This window comes from Mytilus californianus, unplaced genomic scaffold, assembly GCF_021869535.1.
Source record: "Mytilus californianus isolate M0D057914Y unplaced genomic scaffold, xbMytCali1.0.p SCAF_6, whole genome shotgun sequence".
Taxonomy (NCBI): Eukaryota; Metazoa; Mollusca; class Bivalvia; order Mytilida; family Mytilidae; genus Mytilus; species Mytilus californianus.
Window position 1 is genome coordinate 77431966 of NW_026262712.1, and position 13624 is coordinate 77445589.

Here is a 13624-nt window from a genome sequence, read left to right on the forward strand (position 1 = left end):
TTCAAAACAAGTTTGAATCCTTCAGATGTCATTTTGTTACCCAAAGATTCAACCAGTCCTTTTAACGACCCATCTCCTGTAAATTTATCAATATGAGTTAGTGTTTCTTCAAGCAAGATTTTCCAAGCTATATCTGAGTGAAATCTTATCATGAACTTTTTCATCACTTTCATGTATTTAGATGATATTTCAGTTTAAACAAAAGCAAATTATAAAAAAAGGGTAAACACTTTCATTTTTTATTTATTTCTTGTACGTTGTAAAAGTGATAATAAATACCCCAAATCATACTGTGAATTACAAAATCAAGAAAGATTTACATGTACAGTAAGTTTTTACAATGCTGCGAAAAAATATTGAATACAATGGAAATGATATCATTTGATGAAAATATTTTTATATGATATATCAATTCCAGGAACTGGACATATTCTGATACTATAATATGATTAAAAGCAATACAAGTGTTGTTTTTTTTTTCATTTGGTTATATTGAAAGAAAGGTGCAGGAATTTAGTAATTTTGTTTTAAGAAAATTAAAACTTGCATAACGTGTACTTACCAGGCAATGTGAAGCTAGAATCACAAATTGGAATCGGTACATGCATATCTTGAATAAACATTTCATCAATCAACACTGATCCCTGAATAGACAGCATCACTCCAAGATGTAGAGAAAACTGATTTTTGTCATCAATTCGACTGATGGAAAACCTATTAAAAAAGTTTAGGATGTAATTAAAGAGAGTCATTTTCATCTTACATAGCTCACAAAAGATTTAGTCCATTGATTGGTAAACATAACAACTAACGTAATAATGTTTAATTTCAGGAAGCTTTGGTTCGTAGTTCCTGAGAAAAACAAACAAGAGGCTCTCAAGAGCCTGAATCGCTCACCTGTAATTTTTTGCTTAAATCTTTCATCAATGATTATTTTTGCTTTTCAATATATATTAATGAGTGGCTTAAAAAAGCCATTTAAATGTTCTTTGTATCTGTCATATCTTCTTCAAAGCAAAAATATGCATTTTACCCCTATGTTTCATTTTAGCCATAGTGGCTATGTTTCTTAACGTACAAGGAAATAAAATACATAATTTATACTAGATATCCTGAAACTCATTCAGCCCAAGTGTGGCTGAAATTGATTCAGCAGTTTCAAAGGAGAAGATCTTTTAAAGTAAGCAAACTAGATGAACAAATTGTGAAAAATTGTCTTTAAAGGGCAATAACTCCTTAAGGGGTCAATTGACAACTTTGGTCATATAAAATTTATTTGTAGATCTTACTTTGCTGAACATTTTTGCTGTTTACAGTTTATCTTTATCTATAATAATATTCAAGATAATAACCAAAAACAGCAAAATTTCCTTAAAATAACCAATTTAGTGGCAGCAACCCAACAAAGGGTTATAAGATTCATCTGAAAATTTCAGAGCTGATAGAACTTCACCTAATGAAAAATTTAACCTCGTCAGATTTGCTCTAAATGCTTTAGTTTTTGAGATATAAGCCAAAAACTGCATTTTACCCCAATGTTCTACTTTTAGCCATGGCGGCCATGTATTTTGACGAAACAGAACATAAATTAAAAACTTATTCTGGATACCCTATGTATCATTCAGCTTAAGTTGGGTTGGAATTGGTTCAGTAGTTTCAGAGGAGAAGATGTTTGAAATAGTTTACACCGGACGGACGACGACGACGACGGACGACGACGGACACCAATTGATGGCAGAAGCTCACATTCCTTCGGAAGGTGAGCTAAAACAACAAATTTCATTCATGATCATTATGTGTAGGAACATATAAATATTCTGTGAATAGGAAGTTGATGAATGTTAAAATACATCACGCGGTAAAGTATGCACACATGTTGTTTTAGGTAAAATCCAGTTCTTTTAGAGCAGAGTGTATAAAACGTTGAGGCATACAAACGTAACATAACTTGTTTACCCAATATCATTTTGACTGGATAGTTGTTACGTTAGCAATCATACCATATTCAGATAAATCGAGAGAAGAATATTTCTCACGAATACGAGTTCTTTAACAATTAACTCACCTAGTTTTGTATTTTCCAAAACAATGTGCAAAAGATTTCCTTTAAGCTTTTACAAAATACAAAATATAGACAATTTTTTTCTAACGATTCATGACTGTAGTACTTTACTGCTTTTTTAAATTTTATTTACGGTGATTATCTAAATGAAGTGAAATATAGCGCCAATTGGCTTGGTATTTTTAATGAGTTAACTTGAAAATAATCTTATTTGTTATACTGCTATACACATGTCAATATGAAAAACAATATACTTACATGGAGAAATAATAAAAACGTAAGAAATTATGTGTTTGTGTTTGTGGTTTGTGTTTGGGGAATAATTCAAATCACTTGCAACGATAAAAGCACAAAATATTTAGTTTGAGAGGCATTGCACTTTGAACTATGGTATGTTATAAATTTAGGCGACAGTAGTTCACCTATATTCAAATCTGGTAAATCGATTAGGAAGAAGCAAATCCAGTTAACAAAAAGAAACTGAGGGAATCGCATGAACTAGTAAAGAAGTGAGACCAGGTGCATCGAAAGAGTACGGGTCTCATGCTATGCTAACATCATGCTCCATGTGAATTCACACTCTGTAAAAATTTCACCATCAGGAATAATTCACAATCGTATTGGATTGCTGAAAAACCATCTCTCCAAAAAAAAAAAAAAAAAAAAGACGAAGGAACTCTCAAACAATAATTGAACACTAATAACAGGTGCACAACGTCTAAAAAAATGTGCAATCCTTCTTTAAAGTTTCTTATTTTATATAGGACCACATATAAAAGTCATGTTGCAGTCTAATGACTGTTACGCCTTGCAACATGTCACCTACATACCCCTCAAAGAGTTGTTACAAGAGTAACGTGCAGAGACCGTGGCACTCTCTCTACAAAATCTAAATTAGGCACTAAGTCCACATTAGAAACCAAAAACTTGACTTTACGAACATAAATACTATCAAGCAAAAAACTAACGAATTAAATTATTTCTTTGCAGGTAAAACTAGTTTGAAGGTTGCATGTACAGGCAAAAATAGAATTGATGTAACTGCAATATTAAAGATAAAGATCGATCAGGAGACCATGCTTGGAAAATTATGTTTGATAATATATGTAGTAGTGAAATACATTGCGTAACAAATCAACACAAAGTGACATATTTGATGAAAATTTCTTTGAAAAATGAACTTATTAGAAGACCTGAAATATGTGTAATGAAACATGGAATGTGTGCAGATATCAAACAAATTGACAAAGTTTCATTTACAAATTTGGATTAAATATCTAGTGGGAGTCTTGTAATTTTTAAGAGCTGCTTCAATTCAGTTGCTTTTGCAACCTGTTTATTGCAATCTTTTGCTCATTCTTTCTGTTTCCTTATAAAGAGTAACAACCAATTTCTGGATGTTCTTTTTGTAAGAACATCAGATGATTTGAATGCTTGAAACGTTAACTGATTCCAATATTCTGACTCAGTATGTTATTTTCTTCGTAATAAGCATCAAAATGTTAAGCTGACCTTTTCAGGCAATGTCTAATTTTAATCATATTTGTTTTTAGTAAATTACTTACATTACTTTTATTTCATCTGTTATATGTAGTTCTTCTTTCTTTCCTTCATATAAAGATATTGACAATCACATATTAAAATTTACCATGCTGAAACTTTTAAGTTTCAATACTGCATTTATTTCTTATGTTTTTTCAGAATCCAAACAAGACCATTAAAGTGTCTGGACCTGTGTTACATTGTGCTGTTTTAAAAATCAGCTTTCAGTGCTATCAAGATTATTGGAAAATTCTAAAACGAAAAGATTGTTATAAAAGGCGAACCATTCAAAATGCATTGACTATTGTAGTTCTGGTGGGTGTAAAGAAAATTCTCAGACATACAATGATTCAATTTTAGTCTTGAAAATTGCAAATACTATCTATGAATTATTTTTACTTAGCATTGTCAGTTCAACTGTCATATTTAAACGCCATTGAGGATGGCAAAAAATAACAAATAGACATTTTGATCAAAACTGAAATAAATAGACATGTTGTTCAAAACTGAAATAAATACACATTACGTTTTAACTACAATAAATTACATAAAACATGGGAAAATGTATTTTATCATTACTTAATGTAGGGTTTTGTCGATTAAAATATATTAAACTGCAACAATTAATAGGCTATTATCTTCAAGAAATGAGAAAATATAAAGAACAATGCAAAATTCCCTTCCATACAATGTATGGTAAAAGACAACAGCAGCACATGGTCGTATATGTCGAGCTTAAAACAAAATAAATAGGGTCGGTTATATGTGTCACATGCAAAGCAATACCTCTGTCTTAGCATATAAGTGATTCGATTAGGAAACTAACAGATCACCATCATTTTTTAATTGCTATTGACCAAAAAGTATATAAAACAATTTTGAAAATTTGAGAGAAAAACTCCCATTGGGTCCTGTGAGCAATCACTTTGCAAAGTTTAGACAAGGTTAAAGAAATCTGTTATAGTTACGTAAACACAAGTTAAGAACCTATTAAAGCATTCAAAGACGAAAAAGACCTTAGTTCCACAAATGAGAAAACGGAGAAAATCATTGTTTAAATCTGTTCGAAATATGAAGGGCAAATCTTCAGTCTGTGTGCAATACATGTTCAAAGTTTGAATAATTTTGAAGGAACAATGATGGAACTACACATGACACCAACAAGGTACATGTACCATCTATGTATTTCTGATAAACAGGTGGAAGACAGACAAAATGGTAGAGAGGAGTGTCTACTAGATCTGCTCTTGCCTAAGGAAAGTGCAAGTAAAAATAACATAACAAATTAGAAACATTTGATAAAATATTATCAGCATTTACAACCATGACTTTTTTTAAAGAATCGGAGCTGTTTGTAATGTCTATTTCTGCTACATTACTAGGGAATTAAGATTGATATGGCAAATGACCAACTAACTCCTATTTCTATCATAAGGGCAAGACAATTAAAGGACGTGAACTATGACACCTTCTACATTTCATTCACCAACCATTAAATCTGTAACTGCCTTTTTTTAAATAATTTATGTTTTTGTAAAAATTTATGAAAACATCAATTAGTAGGAGACTTTTCAGGATATACAGTATCATTATAGGTAAAGGTTGTACTGATAAACTTGTTTTCGAATTATTTTCCCTTTAATTCAAACTTATTGACTCTGTTTCTCATGTCTTTTTTTAATTCAAGATTTCGTTGGTTTTTTTTGGGGTCATAATTTGAAATTTTTAATAATTTCTGCTTCCCTTTATATTTTACACGTTACCTCATATATCATTGTGACTACTGTCATATTATTCTTATTTGACATACCCCAATCATAACTGATTAAAATTACACTTTTTCTCCATCCTTCAAATCCAAGCGTCACAATAAAGTTACAGTTATCAACATCTACGAACGCTTTGAATGATTTCCTTATCTTTTTCCTGCCGATTTTTATAAGTGGACTGAAGCAAGCATCCAATCGTAAACAGGTAGGTGATACAGAATAATACAGAAGATTTCTGAGCCTTTTATTTCTGATGTCCGGTAGAGTTAGATGTTTGCACTCTGAAAAAATATATTGAAAACCATGTTTAGTTGAAGTCATGCTGGGAAGAAAAAAAACTCAAGGTTCTAGAAATAACATTGTAGTGTAATAAAAACACATAGATTTGTGTGAAAAAAAACCATGCAAATGTTATTCAATAGTGTTTTCTTTGTGATAAAGACACCATCGCTAATATCATCCTATTATCCCATTCCATGTGTCTTTTTGTAAATCTATTTATCTTGTATATTTATGGTCTTTTTTCGAATTATTTGGTAATGGATTTTGTTTGATTGTGTCTCTTGTCAGTTCTCCTAAAACACTACCTTAGATTTATGAAACATTAGAGAATTTCTGAAGCACAGATCCACTGGAACCAACACTGTATTTAAGAAAGAGGGGATATATTTACAGTCTTGGTGCTGCTGCATGCAGCAATCTACATAGCACTGACAACAGGGAAGAACAAGGTAAACGTATGTGTCGGTGGTTTCTGATATAAATAACTACTTCCCTTCAACTGAATAATATATAACGACTATTTTTCTACATTTTCTTTATTCATACTTCTATCATCTGTTTCTAATGTAGATTGCCGTTGTTTTAAACTGCCATCTAAACTCAAGCCTCGAGATTGCAACTCATCATTCAACTGTTTCTTTGTCATTAAATCGGGTCTTCGACAAGGTCCTTTTGTGGTTATCAGCTTCTATAAAGTATACATATATTTAACTATTTGCATTCATATGAACTTCTTCACCGAAACGGTTAAGAAATTTGGAATCTTATCACAGGGATCTGTGTATGCGTGGCCTTTGCGGCTAAATACATACATTACTTGAGTATTTCACTAAAAGCCCGGATAAATTATGCTGTTTCTCTGGTTGAGAACTTGAGAATGGGTAGGTTTCACTCTTTTTAACTGAGCATCAAATTTGGATAAATAGGTTATGTAATTGAGTTCTTAAAAGTTGACTTTTCCAAACGTGCAAATGTATCATTATTAATAACCACCCTGGTAAAATGTATATATCCTGTAAATCAAACATTATGTTTTCATCAATTTCATTAACTGCAGTGAAGAAATTTTCTGTTTTGTCAGAGCTGTAACAAATAGACAATTAAGTATCTGGTTTTGGAGGTTATGATTGGCAGTATAATAACTTTGAGTGGAAATTATATAGGACAGATCGAGTAAAGAGAAACATTTCATTTTGTCTTTAAACAGATGGAAATTCCACTTTCGTCATTATACTTCGTTGGTTAGTTAAAGTACTTGTAATCTATCTGTAAGTGAAAGACGTTCTCATTCACGAACTAGAGGCTCTAAAGGGCCTGTGTCGCTCACCTTGGTCTATGTGCATATTCAACAAAGGACACTCTCCAACATTGTAGACGAGAATAGAATTCATGAAAAAAATCTGTTTTGTTGATCTTGTATTGCTGATCATTTAGTCTGTTTAGTTTCTCTCTATCTTCTTTAGTTTTGCTCAAAACACAAAAGAGGGTAAATAATTCCTTATTCAAGGGGCTGGGCAATCACTCCTATTATTACCGATCTCAGCGAAATGTGACTTGTTAGTAGATCTTGCATTGCTGATAATTTTTGTGATTTAAAGTGTCTATTTTATAACTTTTATCATGAAAGCCCCCCCCCCCCCAAAAAAAAAAAATAAAAATTGTCATTAAAGGGTAATAACTCCAAGGAGACGTCGGACAATTTCTTTTTTAATGTTTTTATTGTAGATCTTGTCTTGTTGATCATTTTTGCTTATTTAAGTTGCCATCTATCTATTATAACTTTTAAGATATAAGGCAAAAAACCCCAAAATATGGTAAAAATCATCATCAAAGGGCAATAACTCTGATAAGGAATCAGCTGACGTTCGACAATGTGAACTTATTTGTAGAATTTGTCTTGCTGATCTTTTTTTGCATTTTAATGTTTTCTGTATCTATTATAGTTTTCAAGATAATAGGCAAAAATGGAGAAAAAAATGGTAAAATTTGTCATTTAAGGACACTAACTCCATTTTTTAAACTAGATACTCCAATAATGATTGTGGCCAAGTGTGGTTTTAGCCCAGTAGTTTTAGAGGAGAAGATTGTTGTAACAGATTACAAAAATTTACGAAAAATTGTTAAAAATTTACTATAAAGGGCAATAAGTCCTTAAGGGGTCAATTGACAATTTTGGTCAGCTGAACATTATTGCTGTTTACAGTTTATCTCTATCCATAATAATATTCAAGATGATAACCAAAAACTGCAAAGTTTCCTTAAAATTACTAATTCAAGGGCAGCAACACAAGAACGGGTTGTCTGACTCGTCTGAAAATTTATGGGTCGATAGATCTTAACCTGAAGAACATTTTAACCCATATCAGATTGCTCTTAATGCCTTAGTTTTAGAGATATAAGCCAAAAACTGCATTTTACCCCTATGTTCTATTTTTAGCCATGTTGGTTGGAAGACGGGGTCATCGGACACATTTTTTAAACTACATACCATTATAATGAGTGTGGCCAAGTTTCGTTAAATTTGTCTCTGCAGTTTCAGAGGAGAAGATTTTTGTAAAAGATTACAAAAAATTACGAAAAATTGTTACAAATTGACTATAAAGGGCAATAACTTTGCTGAACATTATTGCTATTTACAGTTTATATCTATCTATAATAATATTCAAGATGTTAATCAAAAATCTACAAAATTTCCTTAAAATTACCAATTCAGAGGCAGCACCCCAACAACAAAATGTTCTATTTTTAGCCATGGCGGCCATATTGGCTGGTAGGCGGGATCGTCGGACACATTTTTAAAACTATACCACAATAATGATTGTGGCCCAATAGTTTCAGAGAAGAATTTTGTAAAAGTTCAAGACGACGGACAACCACGGACGACGAACGCCGGACGCCAAATGATGAGAAAAGCCCACTTGGACCTGTGGGCTAGGTGAGCTAAAAAATGGGGGTTTAAATCAGGTACTGATTTTTTTTCAACAACAAAACTGTCTTCCTAGCAATTGTGTTATGACCATTGAGCTAATTATGTTTAATTATAACTTTTTTTTTAAACAATTACTTATTACCTTCAAGTTTATTTTTGAAGATTTAAAATAACTATCTATTATTTGTTGTAAGTAAATAAATCTGCCCGATAAAAATTTGCAACCCATCATGTTCTGGTTTTAAAGATAAATATAAATTATCTATATGAGTTTAGGCAGAAAATCATAGTATTGCTTCAAAGTCAAAGTGTTTTACAAGATTGTAACTTCAGTTCAAAGATATCCATCATAGTGTCAGTAATGGCTTCAAATGAAGCTTGGCGTCCTGTGGAGTAATTCAACACTTCAGACGTATTCTGCGAATATGAAATAGAGTGATACAGATATGATGAAATACAATAACTTTCTGTTGTTAATATGGTTAATGCGCTATTCATGATACTATACCTCAGGCAAGCCTAATATACTAAACAGTTTCTCTGTTATTTCTTCTTTCTCTTTTTTCGTAACTTCCTTCCCTACTGACTTAAGTTTTCCTTCCAGTAAATGTTCACCAAAGAACTTTTTCTTGTTTGCTAAAAAGTAGATATAGACATGAAAAGTTGTAAAATTTCTTATTGGGATTGGCAGAAATGAATTGTCAGTTGCTTTTTATTGAATACACGATGGACTCTAAAACTGCAAGAGAATCTGAAGATAAAATTGGTATTTTCTGTATCTTCTCTTGCAGAAAGAGTTGCCATCACAAGGTGTCACAGTGCATAATTGCAAGGACAATTACATTTCGGCAATTTTGTTTCACATCAAAACAAATTGAATTATGCATTTCCTGACAATATAATAGGAGCTTGATAATTTGAGTACAGATATTACTTGCTGTTATGAATTATTTTACTACCAGTGTCTATTACAATAATTGATTTAATACACATTACTGATTCACTTTGACACCTGAGAGTGGCTAATTAAAAGCATACAGGCGAAAGACTTAATTAAGAGATCACTAATGGAAAAGACAAAAGTGGTCTCTTAATGCAGATTGTATTAACACAGTCTCACTCATTTGACTAGAAGGATTAATGTATGCACATGATTTTGTTACATTGTTCCTTATATATATCTTTGTATATTTTTCAACTATACTGTTATGTCCATTTTACTTGTGTACAATGTGATATACTTTTGACGTGGCTCGATTTTTATACATCCCGCAATTGTGCTGTGGACGTTCTTGTATTCCCGTCTTTCGTTTTGCATATGTACTTTATCTATAGAGTGTCTACACGCCATTATCTTTGTTGAAATAGTTATTAGTTTTTATAGTGATTAAGATTATAACACAATTTTGTCTGCTGTACCCCATTTTTTGACATTTTTACCTATTATGTCTGTTTGTTTTCTCCACACATTGTTGTCAATATAATGGACTTTTATGCGACTGTCATACAAGTGATAGTTTTAGCTAGCTATAAAACCTGGTTTAATCCACCATTTTCTTCACAAAAAAATGCCTGTACCAAGTCCGGAACATGACAGTTGTTTTCCATTCGTTTGATGTGTTTGAGCTTTTGATTTTGCCATTTGATAAAGGGTTTTTCCATTTTGAATTTAGAATGTTCTTTGGAATACGGTATTTTTGTTATATTATTTTTTATTTTTTGGCATGTTCTAATAAAAATGAATTATACTGTACTGATATTGTATGTACAATTGTATGTGTTGTAATATAAATATCGCATCATATAAAAAAATTTTCATGCTTGTTTTTATATTTTATTTTGTATTTAACATCACACAAATAATTCTTGTTTTATTATACTCCAGTATCATATACTAGCGGCAAGATTATTTAAGTAGTCCTTTCCTTAATATATCAAAGTGAGAAGTTGTTGTTTAAATCAGTGCTGGTGGTAGTTTCAAACAATTTACTAGGGTGTCTATTCCTGTCAAATAGATTGTCGCTTAATATTTGAAATCTATAGGAACTCTTTAAAGATTTGAGATTGAAAAGGGGTCGCATACAGCAGATGGTTGTCTAGACATGTTTTACTGTACTGTAAATTCAGAAATCATTGTAAGGTTTTTATTATTGCGAATAATGCAATTAATTAAGAAATGAATGCTTCTTTTGTAATTTTTTTGGGGTGTTGAAGTGTTGACCGAAGCAGAGTTTGTATGAATTCCGCGCTTCATTCTAAAAATGTGTGCACGATCAACACTTTTACACCCCAATAAAATTACAAGAAAAAACATTCATTTCTTATAATTACATTTTTATGCTAATAAGACCATGAAAAAAATGTTTTATCAAGTTTTTCTTTTATTTACCTGTGCACTTTTTTGTGGAAGCACGTGTCATCACGAATGTAAAATTTCATTTTGATATGAAGGTTAATTTTTTGAATGACGCACGATTGTTTTTAGCGGATTGTTGTGAAACATACATGTAATGAAATTATGAGAGTATCGCAATAATAAGAACTCGCACTATGATATCAGATATATATATCTGTATGCAGGTTGTCTTGAAATCGCCATAACTGACTTCGCATTTTTTTCCTTTTTTATTAATATTTGCTTCCAAAAATATCTGAATTACAATATTCCAATTATATTGATTTTTTGTAATAATTTACCTAATACAAATCAAAATATAAATACTAACTGTTCGGCCATTCTACTCTATCTCCTGTTCGAATGTTTGGAATGGCCAACATAGCATTTTCTAATACGTTGATAAATATCAGACAAGATTTATAGTCCCCTTGGTAACAAAATCCTGCACCAAGTGTAACATACAGTTCAGAACTAGTTTTATCAAGTTTGTACCTACAAAATCATACAGTAATTAATGTTAGTTATCATGGTTACTTATGTTAAATTAAATATGAAAATAATCTACTCATCTTTTAACGGCTTCTAAGACTGGATTATTTAATCCCAGAGTCTTATGAAAACACTTTTAATGAAGATGGACATATATAGGAGCAATTAATGTTAGAATAATGTTTCTAACTACAAGTGTTCCTTTGTACCCAGTGAGGTAACAGGTACAAAATACTCCGGCGGCTTAGCTTGTCAAGTCTAGTACGAAGCATGATTAAAACTCAAATCACACTTACACATTTTCAACCTGACATTTTTGTAGTATTTGACACTGAAAGGCAAGCACCAATCAATTATCATCATTTGTCCATATTGAGCTGCAATATATGTTGTTTGTGGTATCTTAACTATTTGACAAGTAAAATGTTGATATAGATCTCATAGAAAACCTATACATGCTATTTGGTATCAAGTGGTAGATGTGTCAAGAGTATTTTTCGTGCATGGAATTTTATTTCACCTATTTTTATGTTTGTATATTCATAACGTTTTATTTTTTTTTTAATTTAGCCTGGCTAGCATTCTCATTTCCAAAATCGTCCCTTACCCCCTCCCCCAACACACACGCAGAAAATCGAAAAGTTGTCCTTTTAATAATTTTTCATCGTAAAAGATGTATCCTGGTGCAGTCGGTTTACCCCTGATAACAAACTAGATGACTTAACAAGCATCAGGCCATATACAAAAAAAAAATCATAGAATAAATTAAATTATTCGCAAAACATGTATTCCACTTACTGTTCACAAACGACAAATGAGCTTTTTCAACAAACATCAGATATCTAGAATTCCATTGTTTCTAAGTATATTTTCAAAATTAATTTAAATATCAACACTGTTAAAAAAATAAAGAATTACACTTCTTTCATCTAATCAAACTTATATCTCCACAAATAACTTTTTACATAATGTAGTTTTAAGTTATATGAAACGAGATTCTGGTTGTTATTTATAATGTTAGGACATCAATCCATGCATATATACTAAACTTAATCCTTTTTTCACGTATTTTCTTATTTATTACAAATCCATAAAGTATAATCGACAAAAAATCATGGAGCACGTGGAAAATAATTGAGACGAAAGAACGATGTTTATTTGTTTTTATTTTGATTTTCTATGCGTTTCCATTATTAATTAAACCTTGGCATAACAGTTATTTAACGATTTGGCGAATTAATTGTTTTCTTTCAGATTCAATTAAAACTATGTTCTTTTCAAGTTATTTTTACCTTTTCTTTCATCACATGTATTCCCTCGCACTCGCACTGTGCGGTTGCCGAAGTGTCATGATTAAGATCCTCACTGTACACAAAAAGCTCTCGTCGAAGAAGAATACGGAACACAATAATACAATGGCTGTACATTTCTGAAGATTTTTTAACAATTTTGAAAATTATCTTTTAATAGGGAGTTTATGTACACAGGTTTTAAAGTAATTTAGCCATTTCAACTTTTTTGATAACTTTGAAGTATCACATGACTTATACTGAAATTATCTATCATGCTTTACCTGACAATTACTTCAACACCACCAAACACTGGTAACTGTATTCCTGTAGGCTTTTCTCCTTCAACACCTATAACCAAACGTTGTTTTAAATAACAAATCTTACCAACAGTGACAATTTGAACAAATTAATATGTTTTAATTCATGTATTTAATTTGGAACATAAATGTTAACAGAACTCCTTTTAATTTTTATTTATACCTTTTTTTTCACATCAGAAATAAATCTCATTAGAATATGCAATAAGTTGCATTCTTCAAATAAACAAAAGAAAGAAAAGAATACATGTTTGATTTTAAAGATCAAAGCTGAATATTTTTTGTACCCAAAAAGCAAAAGGTAAATCAAACAAATATACTCCCTTATATACATGTTTTCATATAAATAATGTGTTTAAAAAAAAGTGTCAAAGCAAGAAAAAAAGATTTTATAAATAAAGTATATATATATAAAGAGAGGCGATGGATACCAAATGGACATTCAAACTCATAAGTCAAAAATAAACTGACAAAGACTGAGCAACATGATCTCCACCAAAAACTGCAGGTGATCTCAGGTGTTCCGGGAAGGTAAGCAGATCCT

General features: G+C 31.2%; 1 protein-coding gene across 1 annotated transcript in view; it reads right to left on the minus strand.

Moving 5' to 3' along the window:
* Positions 1-3623: 3623 nt before the first annotated feature.
* Positions 3624-13624, minus strand: part of LOC127706626 (uncharacterized) — a 143206-nt gene continuing 133205 nt past the window's right edge. The window contains exons 31-36 of the mRNA XM_052211283.1: positions 13045-13111; positions 11311-11474; positions 9093-9220; positions 6202-6343; positions 5415-5654; positions 3624-3670 (exon numbers count right to left, since the gene is read on the minus strand). Coding sequence (XP_052067243.1) covers positions 3624-3670; positions 5415-5654; positions 6202-6343; positions 9093-9220; positions 11311-11474; positions 13045-13111 — 788 coding nt within the window. The remainder of the gene's footprint in view (positions 3671-5414; positions 5655-6201; positions 6344-9092; positions 9221-11310; positions 11475-13044; positions 13112-13624) is intronic.